At 44.9% G+C, this 15,515-nt stretch overlaps 1 protein-coding gene across 1 annotated transcript; it reads left to right on the top strand.

Moving 5' to 3' along the window:
* The first annotated feature begins 320 nt into the window (after positions 1 to 320).
* Prok2 (prokineticin 2) lies at positions 321 to 15,130 on the top strand. Its single transcript, XM_051154593.1, has 3 exons — positions 321 to 545; positions 4,013 to 4,138; positions 14,857 to 15,130. Exons 1-3 carry the CDS (start codon positions 453 to 455, stop codon positions 14,959 to 14,961), a joined length of 324 nt encoding a protein of 107 aa, XP_051010550.1. The 5' UTR covers positions 321 to 452; the 3' UTR covers positions 14,962 to 15,130.
* Positions 15,131 to 15,515: the final 385 nt, after the last annotated feature.

Here is a 15,515-nt window from a genome sequence, read left to right as displayed (position 1 = left end):
AAATATGTACAAATATGGGGCAGTTGCGTCTGCCGCGCCTGGCACGTCGTGGGTACCCCGCACATCTGTATAGCAAATGATGTGCCTCAGAGTGTGGGGGCTGAGCACGTGGAGCTCTGGAAAGCAGGACAGCGAAGGAGGAGGGTTTCTGAGACCACAAAAGCGGCAGGAAAGGCTGGCTAGGGCTGCGGCGCCCCGCCAGGGGCTCTGCCCGCGTGGCGCCTGTGCGCGTGGGGAGCGGGGCACGTGTGCGTGTGCGCGTGGGGCGCAGGGTGTGTGCCCGCGCCGTGCCCCCCGCGTGCTGCCTGGCGTGAGTCACCACGGGGCTCGCCTTTATAACCGCCGCCAGGCTTGCGGCTCAGCAGAGCAGCCCGGCCACGCGTCACTAACGTCCCGGCTCACCAACGTCCCTGATCCCGCGCACCTAACCGCCACCGTGTCTTCGGGCCGCCATGGGGGGCCCGCGCTGTGCCCCGTTACTGCTACTTCTGCTGCTACAGTTGATGCTCACACCACCCGCCGGGGATGCCGCGGTCATCACCGGGGTAAGCTGCCTGCGCACCTGTCGCTCCCGGGACGCCCCAGAGACACCAGGCCCAGGCTGTGTAGGCACCGGGAAGGGTGCACCCCTTGTGACATTCTCCGGGACTTTTTCTTTGGCCACTTGGGAATACGTCCTGTTCCCAAGGCAGGGAACAGCCAGGGGCACCATGGAATTAAACAGTCTGAGCTGTTGCCTTCTCCACCTCTCCCTTCCGTACTCCTCAGCTTTGGTCTGCTGTTCTATTTAGTAGCTCAAAGAAGTTTCTTTCCCAGTGAGAAAGTTCTTTCCCAGGAGCTGGAAAATCCCCATCCCAAAATCTGACCTCCCTTTCTTAAATTACAAAAGAGCGAGACATACACCTCAAATTCCACGGCTCACGGGCGGTCTTACCCTGTGAAATACCTTGGGTCCTGTCCACGTGTGAGCTTTGGAAAGATACTGTGGGCTCTTCTTAACTGGGTTTTGCGGCAGTTATTTTGTTCCTTTATTTTGTTATTCTTTATTCCCGTCGCGTCGCCTCCGCCCCCCCGCCCCCCGCCCCGCAACGTGAAGTTCTAGTTACATAAATTGTCAAGTCTGATTCCTGATACCTCATTCCTAGGGCTTATTGATGGAGCAGGCTGTCACTAGACATTGTATAAATTCGCAGAGTGTCTTCATTATGCTCAGAAATAGCCCATTCCTTCTAGACTCCTGACAGTTTCCTTTTTGTCTATCTGAAGAATAACTTCACAGCATAAAATTTCAGAAGTCTGTTTTAATAGCCCAGCAAAACCTTGCTTGTTTGCTGTTGTTTTACTCATAAAAAGAAAAAAGTAGTTAGCATTTTTTACTAGATTTATTTATTGAAATAATTTTTAATATTTAAGCGCACATTATTGGATATTAATACAGATGTGTTTGGAACGATGACATAGAGGTAATAAAATAACATATCCTCAGAAGGCCCATTATATTGAATAAATAAAGGTGGATGTTCTCTGCGTTCCTTAGTGTACAGATTGCATTCTGAAAGCTCTGTGGCTATGACAGCATTGAGGTATGCCCCATAGATATTTTATTTTTATGCCTTGTACTCTTTATTAGAGCAGAGATTGTTAAAACCACTTACATAGCTTCATCAGTAGCCAGTTGGCGTGGGTAAACAAAAGTTTCTACAGTGTCTTTGTAACACATGCGAATGGAAACATGATTGGGTTGGTTTTTTCCTCCTTCCCTGCTGCTTCATTCTGAGTGCTTCCTAATCCTCTAAGCCCCAAGGTTCCTGGGTCCTGCAAGTGTCGTTTTATTCCATTCACAGGAGGGACACTGCTTGCTTGGCTCTGCAATGGGTTGAGAAGAATGAAGGGCACTAGGAAACAGCTGTCTAATTAAAAAGATATAAACTTATGCAATTCTTTGTAAATTTCCAACAACTGAAGCTTTGTGTTATAAAATGAAATTTTATCTCATTTCATGTTTACATGGTGGCTGGGGGGCAGGGGGTGGGGGAGTTGTGGGTACAGTCATGTGGACTCTTGTTTTGTTTGTTGTTAATGTTATGAAAAGAGTATGGGAAAATTTTTTTCCTCTAAAGCAATATGGCAATAAAATGTAGTTAGGTTCCCCTGGCAGAAACCACCTGGGTTCAAATGAAAAAGTCAGTAATTTATCTAGATATATTGTATACAAGGTGATAAGCATCTAAGTGACAGAGTTTTAAAAGATTTTGCCTGGCTTTTTTTTTTTTTTTTTTTTTAATGGTCTTAGAAAAAAGAGCTGGTGAGGCTTCAGAAGTTAGTCTTGTTTATCTGTTAAAACACCCACCTTGAATGTTTAATACACACACAGGCACACGCGCATGTGCGTGAGCACACACACACACACACACACACACACACACACACACACACGCAGTCTTTGAACTAGATATCTTCACATAGATGTAGGACTCCTCTGATGGTGATGCTTGCGTGATTTCTGGTGTCCAGACAAAAATTAAAAGGTGGGAATGTCTGGACATCATCTTGCTTTTTAAAAAGCCACCCAAAGTTCAGGCTGTGGTTTGTTTTTTTTTTGTTGTTGTTGTTGTTGTTGTTGTTGTTGTTTTGCCACTATTCTGATCTATATACAAACAGATCTCTGCACATTGTTGAAACAAAGCGTCGCGTTTTGTTGTTGCCTCTAAGAGCTAGGGTTCTTAAAATACATTTTCACGCACATAAATGTAGGCTTCTTTTCTTTGCCACTACATGCAAAATCCTCCACAGCCGGTTCTTTGGCGGTATATATTTGTGGTTTGTATGTGCCCGATGTGGCCTCTGAGGAATTACTGCTGCTAATCGCATCTGTGCTCACTTGCTGCACCGTAGGGGCTGGGGCAGCTGAGTTTTCAATGCACAGCTCTGTTCATCCTAAGCCCGTAAGTTCCTTTCTGCATGTTACTCCCAGGAAAGACTAGTAGGATGGGGCAAAAGTCTTGGTCTGACCTCTCTCACTCTCAGAGAGTTCTTATTTTGAAAGAGGAAATGGTGAAAATCAAGGCACCAAATGCAAGAAGCATCCAGTCTCAAGACACACAGAGCAAATATTTGAAAGGGAAAATGAGCAGATCTAAATGTTACACTGGTGCCCTTGCAGGTCTGCAGTGGTTTGTGCCAGATTTGCAGACCATTTCAATCTCTTTTTTTAAAACCAGGGCCCATATATTCAGCAGTTAGTAGTCATAAAATCTTGTGGTTTGTGTAGTTCTGCATGGCCATGTATAGTGCAGGGCTAGTGTGTAAACTTATTCTTCGAGCCCACCCACAAAGCTTCAGAAGAAAAGAACTGAGTGCTGTTGGTGTGCCCCCACTCCTAACTCCCTCTGCCCTTGTATTCTCCTGTCTTTCCTCCTTAATCCTGGGTTTAATCATATAGGGGCTCTGTAGTCCATAGAAGCATTCTGATCAATGTTTGTAGTCACATACAAGCAAATGGAGCTCATGGGTCTATTTTATTAAAATCACTGCTTAGTATTGTGTGTGTGTGTGTGTGTGTGTGTGTGTGTGTGTGTGTGTGTGTGCACGCGCACATGTTAGGTGAGAGGTTCACAGACACACATACACACACACACATGTATGGGCATGTGTGTGGAAGATAGCAGTTAAACTCAGGTGTTGCCCTCAGGTGCTGTCCACGTTATTTTTTGAGACATACTTTCTCACATGCTTTAGACTGTCTCAATTCAGCTAGGGGGGTTGGCCACCAAGCCCCAAGCATCCACCTGCCTCCCTCTTTCCAGAGCTGGGATTGCAAGGGCAAAGTCACCATGTCTGGCTTTTCCTGTGGGTTCTGATGACTGAACTCGTGTCCTCATGTTTGTGTGGCAAGTACTTTACTGGCTGGGCATTTGGATAGTCAAAGAGGGTTTTCCCTGCTAATTTTGGAGTTCCCTAGCCTGAGCCTTACCCACTATCTATATTTATCTGTTGGTTTGTTTCGTTTCAGGCTTGTGACAAGGACTCTCAGTGTGGAGGAGGCATGTGCTGCGCTGTCAGTATCTGGGTTAAGAGCATAAGGATCTGCACACCTATGGGCCAAGTGGGAGACAGCTGTCACCCCCTGACTCGGAAAGTTAGTATCTGCACGGGGACTCCTGGTATACCTTCCCCTCTGAGCAAGGCCTATATGGCTAAAGGCTTTGCTAGTTCATGCCTATTCCTTTCTTTTCTCTCCTTCCACTTTCATGGTCATTTCTGTACCGTTGCTCTCCTGACATTAAAAATAACCCACCAGCATAATTCCTAACATGTGATGTTTTACTCGAACATGCTTTGTAAAATCAAAGGGTTCTTAAAAAGACTCCACGCTCAACCTGCTAATGGAACAGGCATAAGTCATCTTTGTGAGTTTTGTTTGTTGTGTTTTGGTTTCAGATAATCACCAATAACAAACTCACTCTTGCATCTTAAACTTTCTGCTTTGTTGGTGCTTGTTTTCCTTTGTTTGTGTTGGAGAGATTCGATTTTTTTCTAACCCTGTGCCCCCCCTCACCTTGTGTGCCCCAGTGCTGAGCTTGCACCCCAGTGCCCAGTTAAAATTTTGTATTTTGCTTCTGTACCTGTGAGATATCATTTTCATAGTTATATGAAGTCTTTGAAGATTTGTGACATTTAATTTTCTAAGGTGACTGCAGAGCAGCTCAATGTCACGATGACCTCAAGAACTTTAAGAAAGGTTATAGAGGCAAGGCCACAGGCCTTCGCAGTCCAGTCAGACAGGGCTAAGAGGCTGTGTTCTTAGGAATTGCAAGTTCTGGGACCGGAGGACTCGTAGGTACGTATTTACTTCAGGAGTTCGGTAGGGGAGATTGAAGGTGACCAGACAGTGTGTGGACCTGTGTCCCTGTGCTACAGATGAAAAAAAAAATTGAAAACAGTGTAGTGTCAGGCACGTTCTCTAGGTTGGCAAGTGGCAGCCTCTTCTGCCAGCTCTCTTCTTCCCCATATTGTTTCTCATCAATAAAGTTCGGTTCAGTGGCAATGAAATGGAGGCCCAGGGCAGGTGGCTTCTTGGAGGAAGACCCTATATATTTTTTCCCTCACAGCTACAGTAGCCTATTTTCAAATCAAATAGAATGCTATCTTTTGCCTTATGTCTTTGGCTTTGAAGCTATCACAGTTAACAGCCATCTCCCACGTGGCTCCAACTGCCCCAGATAACACTCCATATTTTCACCCTCTCAGAGCGAACATAAGGAGATGAACTCCAGGAGCTTGTCAGTGAGGTGCATCTCAGCATGGGAACCCTACTTGGTTGCTGGGGAGCCCATCTGAAGGCTGCACTCACGGCCACCTGGCCTGCGGTTGGCAGCCTTGTGTAATGCTTCCTCTTGGTTGCATTTGAGCCGTTCTTCCTGTGGTTTGCCCGTGCAAGGCTTTGCTGTCATTTTTAAAACATGACACGCCTTTTATTCCTGGACATTCTAAGATACCGCAGCCTTTACCGTTAGTCCCCTGTCTACCACCAGGCTTCCCAGGAGCAGGTGAGGCTGGCCCCGCTGCTTTTGGCAACGAATGCAGGTTCTTCTTTACTCCTAGAGAGTCCTCTTTTATGCGTTGTAGCCAGTGTGCTTAAGCAGCTTCCTGTTGTCTTTTTGCTCCGAGAATCATGTGGTTTATGTATAGAGTTTACGGAGCATACATTTTTTAAAAGTGGCCTTTTGGCATTAATAGAAACCACTGTCATGGGGCGGACGTCTGAGCCATATGATCTATATATAATGTTGTGTATGCCAGTCTTGCCCAATATCTCACACCTGTGCTGTACTTTTATATTTGCCGTGCACTTTGAACAACATTAAGCCCAGTTGCAATCACACAGACAGCATGTAGGAAAACACACAGTCACCCCGTGTCTTTCTGACACCCCCCTTTATCTGTGTGGCCCTGACTATTCCTCTACCTCAGTGAAGTCACTTTCCTCATTTCCGCATGTTTCTGAAAACCAATGGCAAAGACAAGAGGCCCGCCAGGGTAAGTGCTAATTTGTCCAGGTTTGTAATTTGTGACATGTGTATAGACACGTATACATGATTGTGTGTACATGTGTCTACGTTTGCCTGTGGATGCTACACATTGATATTGGCTGTCTTCCTCACCTGGTGCCTGGCTTTTTTTTTTTTTTTTACATAAGTACTGAGGATGTGCACTCATGTCTGTGTGCTTTCCTGGCAAGCAGTTTATAGCCTGAGCCGTCTTCCCAGATCCTTCCATTTGCTCCCCCCTCAGGATAGTGGTGCTACATGCCTTTCATCTTAGCACTCAGGAGGCAGAGGCTGGAGGATCTCTGACTTTGAGGCCAGCCTGGTCTACTAGGACATCCAAGGCTACAAAAAGAAACCCTGTCTCAAAAAACCAGAAGAAGAAGGATAAAGAGAAGGAAGAGGAGGATAAAGAGAAAGCAGAGAGGGGAAAGGATGAGGAAAAGAGAAAAGAGGAGGAGGAGAAGGAGGAGGGAGAGGAAAGGGAGGAAGAGGAGCAGCATTAGGCTGATAGTTCTAGAGGGTTAGAGTCCATCATGGCCGCAGGAACATCTGGGCACACCCAGGGAATAGTCTTCTGAAACCTCAAGCCCACCCTAGTAACACACCTCCTCCAACAAGGCCACACCTCCTAATCCTCCCCAAACTAAGTGTTGAAATGTATGAACCCATAGGGGCTATTCTTATCCAAACCACTGCAGACTGTTTCATGCTGGAGGTCAACAGAGTGAAGGCCATATGCTTTGCTGAGCAGAAACTCGACATGCAATTCCAGGAGTCGGTTCCTGCTCTCTCCACCTTTGAAGCCACATCTAGGAAACCTATGTGTGCTAACGTCCTGAAGTGTTTTTCTTGTGACTAATTTTTGCTCCAGTATGATTTTGTTTGGATTTCCTTGGCTATTTGATGCCATTTGTGCGCTCTCATAAATTTTTGCACCTTGTCTCCGGTTATGCAAAGTTAACCTGGCTGTGAAATGTCAGCCTTTATATGTCCAGTAATATTTTGTTTTTATAAAATTAGATGCTGTTCCAACACTTGACATATAAATCTATATCTCATTCTGAGTTTTCAGGTAGCTTTGAATATGTTTTGAACATTCCTGTTTATAAATTAGATGGTTTACTGTACTAGTAGTATTTCTTAACTCATCATTGGTAAATCTCTTTTTCTCATGGGATTTATTCCTGTTCTTAATGGTGCATTTACTAAATTCTTTCTCTTCTGGGTATAGGATTCCCTTCAGCATCTAATGTATCCTTATCGCAGAAGGAGCTTGCTTAGCCTTTGACTAGGAAGCCCAGCCTTGCTGGGCACAGCGTTCTTGGTTGGAAGTTATTTCCCATACATTCCCAGCATTTGGAGTTCCTTCTGAGAAATCTGCCATTAGTCTAATATATTTGCCTTTAAATGGTCCTTGATATTTCTTTCTAGTAGATTGTAGTATTCCCTTTATCCTATACTTTTAACAGCTTAGCTATGATGTGTCATGGTGACACGCTTCTGTGGCTATGTGTGTTTAGGGTTCTAAATGCATCTTGGACCTGGATGTCTATGTTTTCCTTAAGATTTGGTGAGCTTTCTGCTGTTATTTTCCTGAGGAGGTTTTCTTTCTTTTTATTCTTCTCTCATATATTACATTCTGACCACAGTTTCCCCTCCTTTCTTTTGCCCCAGTCTCTCCCCCAGATCTATAACACACACACACACACACACACACACACACACACACACACACACACACTGCCTACCTCCACTTGGAAGACAGCAGGCCTCTGAGGGGTTTTCTGTGCCCTCAACCTGTTGCTCTTCTCCATCATGTGTGCCAATGATGTGAATATTTGACTTTTTAAGGGTATCTGAAAGCTCTTGCATTGTTTCTTCCACCCCGTCTCTATTTCTCTCTTGTTCTTTCTGTCAGACACTAGCAATCCAAATGATCTGTCTTCAAGCTCTGCTTGATCTAATCTGTTGCTCGTTTCCTCCATGACGCTTGTCAGTTCTCCTGATCCTGTGCTGCCTCCCTTAATTCATTCAGCTGCTTGTGGTGTGTTGTTGTTGTTGTTTTTTTTTTTTTTCATTATTTTATATTGATAATGGCTCATCTGCTGTGATGGTATCTTGTGATATTAGGTGGCCTTCTCTTCTTTCTCCTGGAAGTGTGTCTTGGAGGATGTCAGTCCTGGGTTTTGATTCATCCACAGCACAGATTCTCCCGTTCTCATAATAATCTTCAAGGTCAATCTTCCACCAAGTTTATTCCTCAGAAGACCCCAGTGAGGCAAAGCTGAAGTTAGAAAGAGGCTAGTTGAGTGCTAACGTGGCCAGGGCAGGGTAAGGCGGGAGGGAGGGGGGGCAAGGGGCAGGGGCAGGGTAAGGCGGGGCAGGGTAAGGCGGGGCAGGGCGGGCAGGGTAAGGCGGGGCAGGGGCAGGGCAGGGTAAGGCGGGGCAGGGGCAGGGGCAGGGGCAAGGGCTCCTGCTATATTTTGGTGTTGTGTTGTTGTTGTTGTTGTTTTGTTTTATTTTGGTTTGGTTTTTTTGAGGCAGGGTTTCTCTTGCTCTTGCTACTTTTGATATTTAAAAAGCAACTGAATTTTGTTTCCATGATTTAACTCCCAAGTTCATGTCAATTCTGCAAGCTAGTCAGTCCACCTTCTCTCAGACCCTGCTTATAGTCCTGTGGTTTGTTTTCATGGCAGGCCAAATAAGGAAGTCTTTAAGTATGGTTTTCTCGTGAAAATCAAGTGATAAACTGACTTTCAAAGTGTTCAAAGACAAGATTTCATGCATGTTCACCTCCCCCATTGAAATGTGTACATACGATATATTTCTAGAGCGCAGCCTCATGATATTTTCTATACTTTTCTCCTGTTTCAGAAAAATTTAAAGGTCATTTTGATGGGCTCTTTTCAGGGTCAGTCCTGAAGTTGATAATCTTGGTGAAGAATCAGTTAACATATTTTAGAAAAATATAGTTCTTCTAGAATGTTCTCAGCTACATTCAAGCTAAGTAAAGAAGAATTTTTTTTTTTTTATAAATATGTCTGGATGAATAGGACAGGTTTTCATTTCTCCTCAAGCTTAATGATAATCTCTTAGTAAATTGTGAAACCACAGAGCCTTTATGGGAAATTGTTTCTCCTGCTTCAGGTTGGCATAGGCAGGATCCCCCACATCTGTCGTTTGAATGAAAAGTGTTTGAGATGAAGCAAGAACAGGAGGTGGAGACAGGTAGCTTTGAGGTCAGCATCCTTCTTTGTCTGAGGTGCACCTGTCAACCTGTGGACTTCCAGTTGGTCCTAGACTGTCATTTCAAAAAAATACAGAGGGTTTTACTTTATATCTGATCATTTGAAATGCAAAGAGCAACAACAAAACCAACCAACAAACAAACAAAACAGTGGGACATGGCTATAATCTCGGCATGTGTGACCCTGAAGCAGGTGGATCCCAGAGTTCAAGGTCACCCTGGCCTAGACCAGTAGTTCATGGTTAGAGCATGGGCCTCATGTAACCAAGGCCCGAGTTCAATCCCCAGCACCGCCAAAAGCAAAATAATCAAAGAAGCAAAGAGCCCAAAAACATTAGTTTACCTGGAGAAAACACATTTTACATCAAAGGATAGTTTTAAGTAGTATTCATTTTTTTAACACTTTGAGTGACTTATGAAATCATGACTACAGGAAACACTATAAAAGCTTACTATTTTAATTTCTACTAGTAGTTACATTGTCATTTTTTACTAGATTATGATTTTCATAGTTAAAAAAGCAAAGAATACTGAAAAAGGATTTTTATATGAGGTTTTCTATTCCATTTGGTGAATATAATTAATACTTGAATTTTTAAAACTCATTTATTTTTATTTTTTAATTTGAAGAGGTGTTCTCTGATTTCATCTTTAATTTGTTCCAACTTCTGGTTTGTTCGTACAGGGACTAAACACAGAGCCTTGTCCAGTCTAGTGTTCTCCCACTGAGCAACACACACAGCTCCCATTGATCTGCTCTGTATTGTGTGTGTGTGTTTATTATTTATGGGTGTGTGTGTGTGTGTGTGTGTGTGTATGTGTGTGTGGGTGGGTGTGTGTGTAGGCCAAGGGCTGCTGTCTTCCTTATTAACTTTACGCCTCCTTTTTAAATTTTTTTTAAAGATGTATTTATTATGTATGCAGTGTTCTAGCCCGCATGTAATACCTGCATGCCAGAAGAGGGCACTGGATCTCATTATGGATGCTTGTGAGCCATCATGTGGTTGCTGAGAATTGAACTCAGGACCTTTGGAAGAGCAGCCAGTGCTCTTAACCTCTGAGCCATCTCTCGAGCCCCCATGCCTCCTTTTTTCACACAGGGGTTTTCATTGAACCCAGAGCTCATGGTGTAGGTAGGCTGGCTGGCAGGTGTTTACCAGTCACTCAGCTGTGTCCAACTCTTTAGCACTGGGATTACGCATCTGCACTGTGCTGGCTCTTATGTGGATGCGGGCATGAAGGTCAGGTAGTCATGCTCGCCCAGCCAGCACTTAACAGGCCAGCCACTCCCCCACCCCTTCTTGCTTTTATATACACATTTTATCATATTCTTTCCCTTTTCATGTTCTCTCCTTTCTTCGCTTTTCATTCACTCCCCCTCACTGTCTCTGTACCTCTCATTTCTTTTTCATTGTTTGATGGTCATTATGTAGAATTTGTAACCTTTTACCTCATGAATATTGAGATTACAGTAAGTAACCTTCTAATAAAAAAACTTTTGAAGATGTAAAAGTTTATTAGTGGTTCCTGTTTTGAAACCAGTGTCACTAAACAGTGTAAATATAACTTAAGGATGTGTTCTTTTCAAAGACTTTAAGGGTATTTGTTAATGTTGCACATTTTTAGTAAGATTAAAAGGTAACTATTGTGACTTAACAGTTTAGTAAAAGATGGCTAGAGAGACCACAGCATGTGATTTCCTCTTTCTTCCCCTGGACCTCAGCAGGCCTTCCTGAAGTGATCTCTTGGAGCAGCATCAGAGCTACGGCTGCAGGTTCAAGTTGACAGTGTCACCAGAGAGAAACACCCTGCAGTTTAACACAGGGTTTTCAGCCTTCACCCTATTCCTAGTTCCTCCAGATGGTGGCATCTTACAGAATTGGAGGACAAGACAGAAACAGGCAATGATGCAGTCAGGATAGGAAGCATCTCTCTCTCTCTCTCTCTCTCTCTCTCTCTCTCTCTCTCTCTCTCTCTCCTCTCCTCTCTCTCTCTCTCTCTCTCTCTCTCTCTCTCTCTCTCTCTCTCTCTCTCTCTCTCTCTCTCTCTCTCTGTTACTGGAGATTGAAGCCAGGACCTCACCCCTTAGGCAAGTGCTCTGCCACTGAGCTATATCATCAGCCCCAGCTTTTTTTTGTTTTTTTACTTTGAGGTAGAGTCTCAATAAGTGGCCCAAGCTGGCCTTGAACGCATCATCCTTCTGCCTCATTCCCCCCAGGGACTATGCCTCAGGGCTATGCTTCAGGTTTCCCCTTTTAGAAGTGTTGTTTCCCCTTTAGAAGTGCCACAAGTAAGTAAGAACCATGCGCTGTCTTTTTGAGTTTAGAATTTGCTGTGTGGAACTGTAGGCTGTAAGAAACTGGTGTTGCAGTGATTCTGAAGCAAGCCACCAAGTCTGGACTAGTGGTCAGAATGCGCATTGGTGCAAGGTGTTCGCCTCTCCATCGACACCCAGTTCCCTGCATTTTGTGAGGCTTCTGAACCTAGAAGTGACCGGATCCATGGAGAAGCAGGCAAGAGTCTGCTGAACGGATGGCAGCAGAACTCATGCTGTTTGCCACTAGGGACTTCTAAATGGAAAGGGACAAAGAAAATTGCTGTGAGCTTGGGCTGCCCAGAGAGGTTGCTTGGAAGGAGAAATGCAGATTGGGTCTTGGTTTGCATGAGGGTTGGCAAGCACGGGGAGGAGAGGCCCAGAAGCTCACAGAGGCAGGTCGAGGTTGACTCTGGCAAAGTGCCTTACCTTTCTAATTCATCATTGTATCTAGACTAGGGCCTGGAGATGTGTAGGCAACACATCAACTTGAAACCTGCTTCCTGGGGCCAGCATCTAACCCTTTGATGGGACGATTGATTTACACTTGACTGGGAAAAACCCGTTTCCTTGAATATTGCTGCCAGCTGTTAGCTATTAACTTCTGTATCATGTACATTTTGAGCTAGCTCACTATTTACTGACAGGGCTGTCCTGGACATTTTGGAAGTTAGCAATGTTTCTAGCATTTATGTACTAAATTTGAATAGCACCATCACCACCACAACCCAAAATGTGACAAACCCCACTGGCTGGGTGTTGCCCTATGGATGGAATCACCCCCTGATTGTTGGCAAGCGCTGGTCCATGTTGGTTGGACTTTAAGGCTTGCCTCAGAGTAATCTCGCAAAAACCTCAGTCAGAATGGATGGCGTATCTCACACTGGCCCAGCTACCCCCACCTGTCGGATGTGTAGGTCTTCCCCCCACTGTAACAGGGTAGCAGCCTTGACTCACACAGCGGCAGAACCATTCTGAACATACCATCTGCCCACACCCTATGGCAGCATGGCTGAGTGTAGATGGCATGTTTAGTCCCTTGAAAATAACTGCTCATCAAAAAAGGCAAAGAGCACCAGGGGGGCCTGGCTGAGCTCTGCTGTGCCTGGTGACCACACCACAAGCCCTGCCCTCTGTTACTTCTCTTATTCCCCTTTGTATTTATGGACGTCAGTCATCTCCCTGACCCATCCAGAGCCACGTCGCAAATGGAAGGCAGGGAAGAAGGGCGAAGAGGATAAAGAGGAGGGAGGAGGTAAGAAGAAAGAGTGTGGACCTGCCGAGGGATGCACCTAGGACTCCTGGCTTTAACCTTGTACATGAGCACAGGTCCTCCGTCTCAGAGCAGCTCAAGAGTAAGGTCGAAACGAAACGGTTCTGCCACTGCCTGAGGACAGCCTTTTGTGCCCTCCTTTTTTTTTTTTTTTTTTTTTTTAATGTGTAAAGAAATGTATTTTGAAAGCATCTGGGTAATTGGTGTGTGATGGCTTCTTTTGATAGGATGGACTAGAGATATACAGAATGACAACTAATAAAACTTTTGAAGTTGGAAACAGGAATTTTGCATTCTCTGGCAAGAGCTAATCAACCCCCCGCCCCTTTCCTCTTCCCCAGCCGACTCTCACATTTATGACTCTCCCTTTGGCTTAGCCACCCAACCTGGCCAGGGTGTTAACTGAGCTAGAGGGCCTGTCCCTATAGGGTGGTTTTCCTGTCTCTCTTTGTTCTAGAACACTGAAAAGCATACACAGCTTGTGCGCTAGCTGTTGCTGGACATGCCTCAACCCAGGTCCACTGGAGGCATGTGCAGGGATTGTGGAGTGGCTTTGAGCATGAAGCAGGCCTCCTCCTCTGGGTCAGGGCAGGTCAGCTTCTGGTCTAGTCTAGTTCATGAACTTGAGCTTGTCTTTTCCATAATTTTCCTCTGTACATCCTCATTTACTTAATTTTGTTGGCTGTGTGTGCATGTATGAACGTCCATATTCCTGACTGGCTGTGGATTTGTACTTGTGCCTTGAATGCATGTGGCCCTGCCTAGGCTTGCCTTTCTTTATGGAGCTTACACATACAAAACAAACAAGAAGGGCTATGGAGATGGCTTATTCAGTAACATGCTTGCCACACAAGCTTGGCTTATATCCCACAGGACCTCAGTACAAAAGCCAAGTGCAGTAGTGAACATGTGTAATCCCAGCACGAGGGAGGCAGCGCTAGGGCTCATGGGCCAGTGGCCAGTGGCCAGATCCAGCTTAATTAAGAGACTCCGTCTCAAAAAGTGGAAAAAGTAGGGCTGGAGAGATGGCTCAGAGGTTAAAAACACTGGCTGCTCGTCCGTAGGTCCTGAGTTCAATTCCCAGCAACCACATGATGTCTCACATTTCATCTATAATGAGATCTGGTGCTCTTTTCTGGCATGCAGGCAGAACACTGTATACATAATAAATAAATAAATAAATAAATCTGTTACTTTTTAATAAAAAGTGGAAAAGTGATTGAGAAGGGAAGCATTCAGCAGCCACCTCAGTCCCCTACATGGACCCTGCATAATGTTCATACACACACACACACACACACATGACACCAAAATGAGAAAAATGCAAAGAGCAAAAAGACTGTTTCTGGTCCATCTGTAGCCAAGCCCCGTTCCAGGTGTGCAAACTTGGGCTGTTTTCTCATCTCTGTGCTTCCATCTCTCATCTATAAAACAGGTGTGAGTCTGTATTTGGAATCTTCGCAAGCTGGTGGCAGGAATGGGGACGATATAGATGGCTCTGTGTATCGCCTACTGAGCATTTGGTAACACAGATTAGGATTCAACTATCTGCAGAATGGCTTGATTTGTTTTAATTTTTATTTTGTACGAATGCTGAGCAGATGGCACAGTTGGTAAGAGTTCTTGTTTTGCAAGCACGAAGACCTGAGTTCAAATCCCCAGTATGCACATAAAAAGCCAAACACAGGTGCTCATACCTGTGATACCAGCACTAGGGGCAGAAATAGGTGTATCCCCAGGAGCTCACTGGCCTGCCAGCCTAGCTGAAAGAGTAAGCTTATGGTTTAGTAAAAAAATGGCCAGAGATAGGGGAAGATCAATGGCCTCCCTCTGGTGTCTGCCTTCATGTGTTTGTGGCTAGACCCACACACTCAGGGGCGTGCACCGCACACATACACACACATATGTGCTAAAGCAAAGAGGTAAACTGAAAGGTCAAGTTTTTCTGACTTGGTCCCCTTTTCTCTTCCAGGTTCCATTTTGGGGGCGGAGAATGCACCACACTTGCCCCTGCCTGCCAGGCTTGGCATGCCTCAGGACTTCTTTCAACCGGTTTATTTGTTTGGCCCGGAAGTGATCAGTCTGAAGTAGGAACTTGAAGTGTGAACCTCCGCTGCACGGTGTCTGTCACATCTCACTTGTGATTGTGTCAAACAAAGAATATGCCAGAAAGAAGTGTTCTTACTCCCTCAACTTTCCAAGTAACTTTTTTCTTTCTTTTTCTTTTTTGAAAGAAGGTTTTGATTTTTGGAGACACAAAGGGCAAAGCCCTATTTGTGTTTTGTCTTGACATTTTTTTTGAATGATAATAACAACCATTTTCACATATAGGAGAATAAGAGTGAACATGTTTTTACAGGAACTTTTTTTTTTAACCTTTGCAACCCCTCTGCCCATCCTGTCCAGTGCACAGACACACCCTCACTCATCAAACACTCCAATGGTCCTTACTTTAGCCTTTTAAAGTGGGGTCTCTAAGCCCCCTGGCCCCATAAAGGAGGCTCAAACAGCAAGCTCTGTACTCACATGGCGGTAAAAGAGAACAGCTAGCTTTGTGCTTACTCGGTGGCAAGAATGTGCATTTGAACCAGACACTCTGGGCAGCTCCTTGGGAGTAGAAGTTGGCAGTGC

The sequence above is a fragment of the Acomys russatus genome, chromosome 13 (genome assembly GCF_903995435.1).
Source record: "Acomys russatus chromosome 13, mAcoRus1.1, whole genome shotgun sequence".
NCBI lineage: Eukaryota > Metazoa > Chordata > Mammalia > Rodentia > Muridae > Acomys > Acomys russatus.
The sequence above is the reverse complement of the archived record's forward strand: the minus strand, read 5'-3'. Positions and strand labels throughout refer to the sequence as shown.

Bases quoted from the DNA above. Each gene is read 5' to 3' on its own strand.
- Prok2 (XM_051154593.1), top strand. From the start codon at position 453: ATGGGGGGCCCGCGCTGTGCCCCGTTACTGCTACTTCTGCTGCTACAG. The intron at 546-4,012 runs GTAAGCTGCCTG...GTTTCGTTTCAG, and splicing joins ATGCCGCGGTCATCACCGGG to GCTTGTGACAAGGACTCTCA. The intron at 4,139-14,856 runs GTTAGTATCTGC...TTTCTCTTCCAG, and splicing joins GTCACCCCCTGACTCGGAAA to GTTCCATTTTGGGGGCGGAG.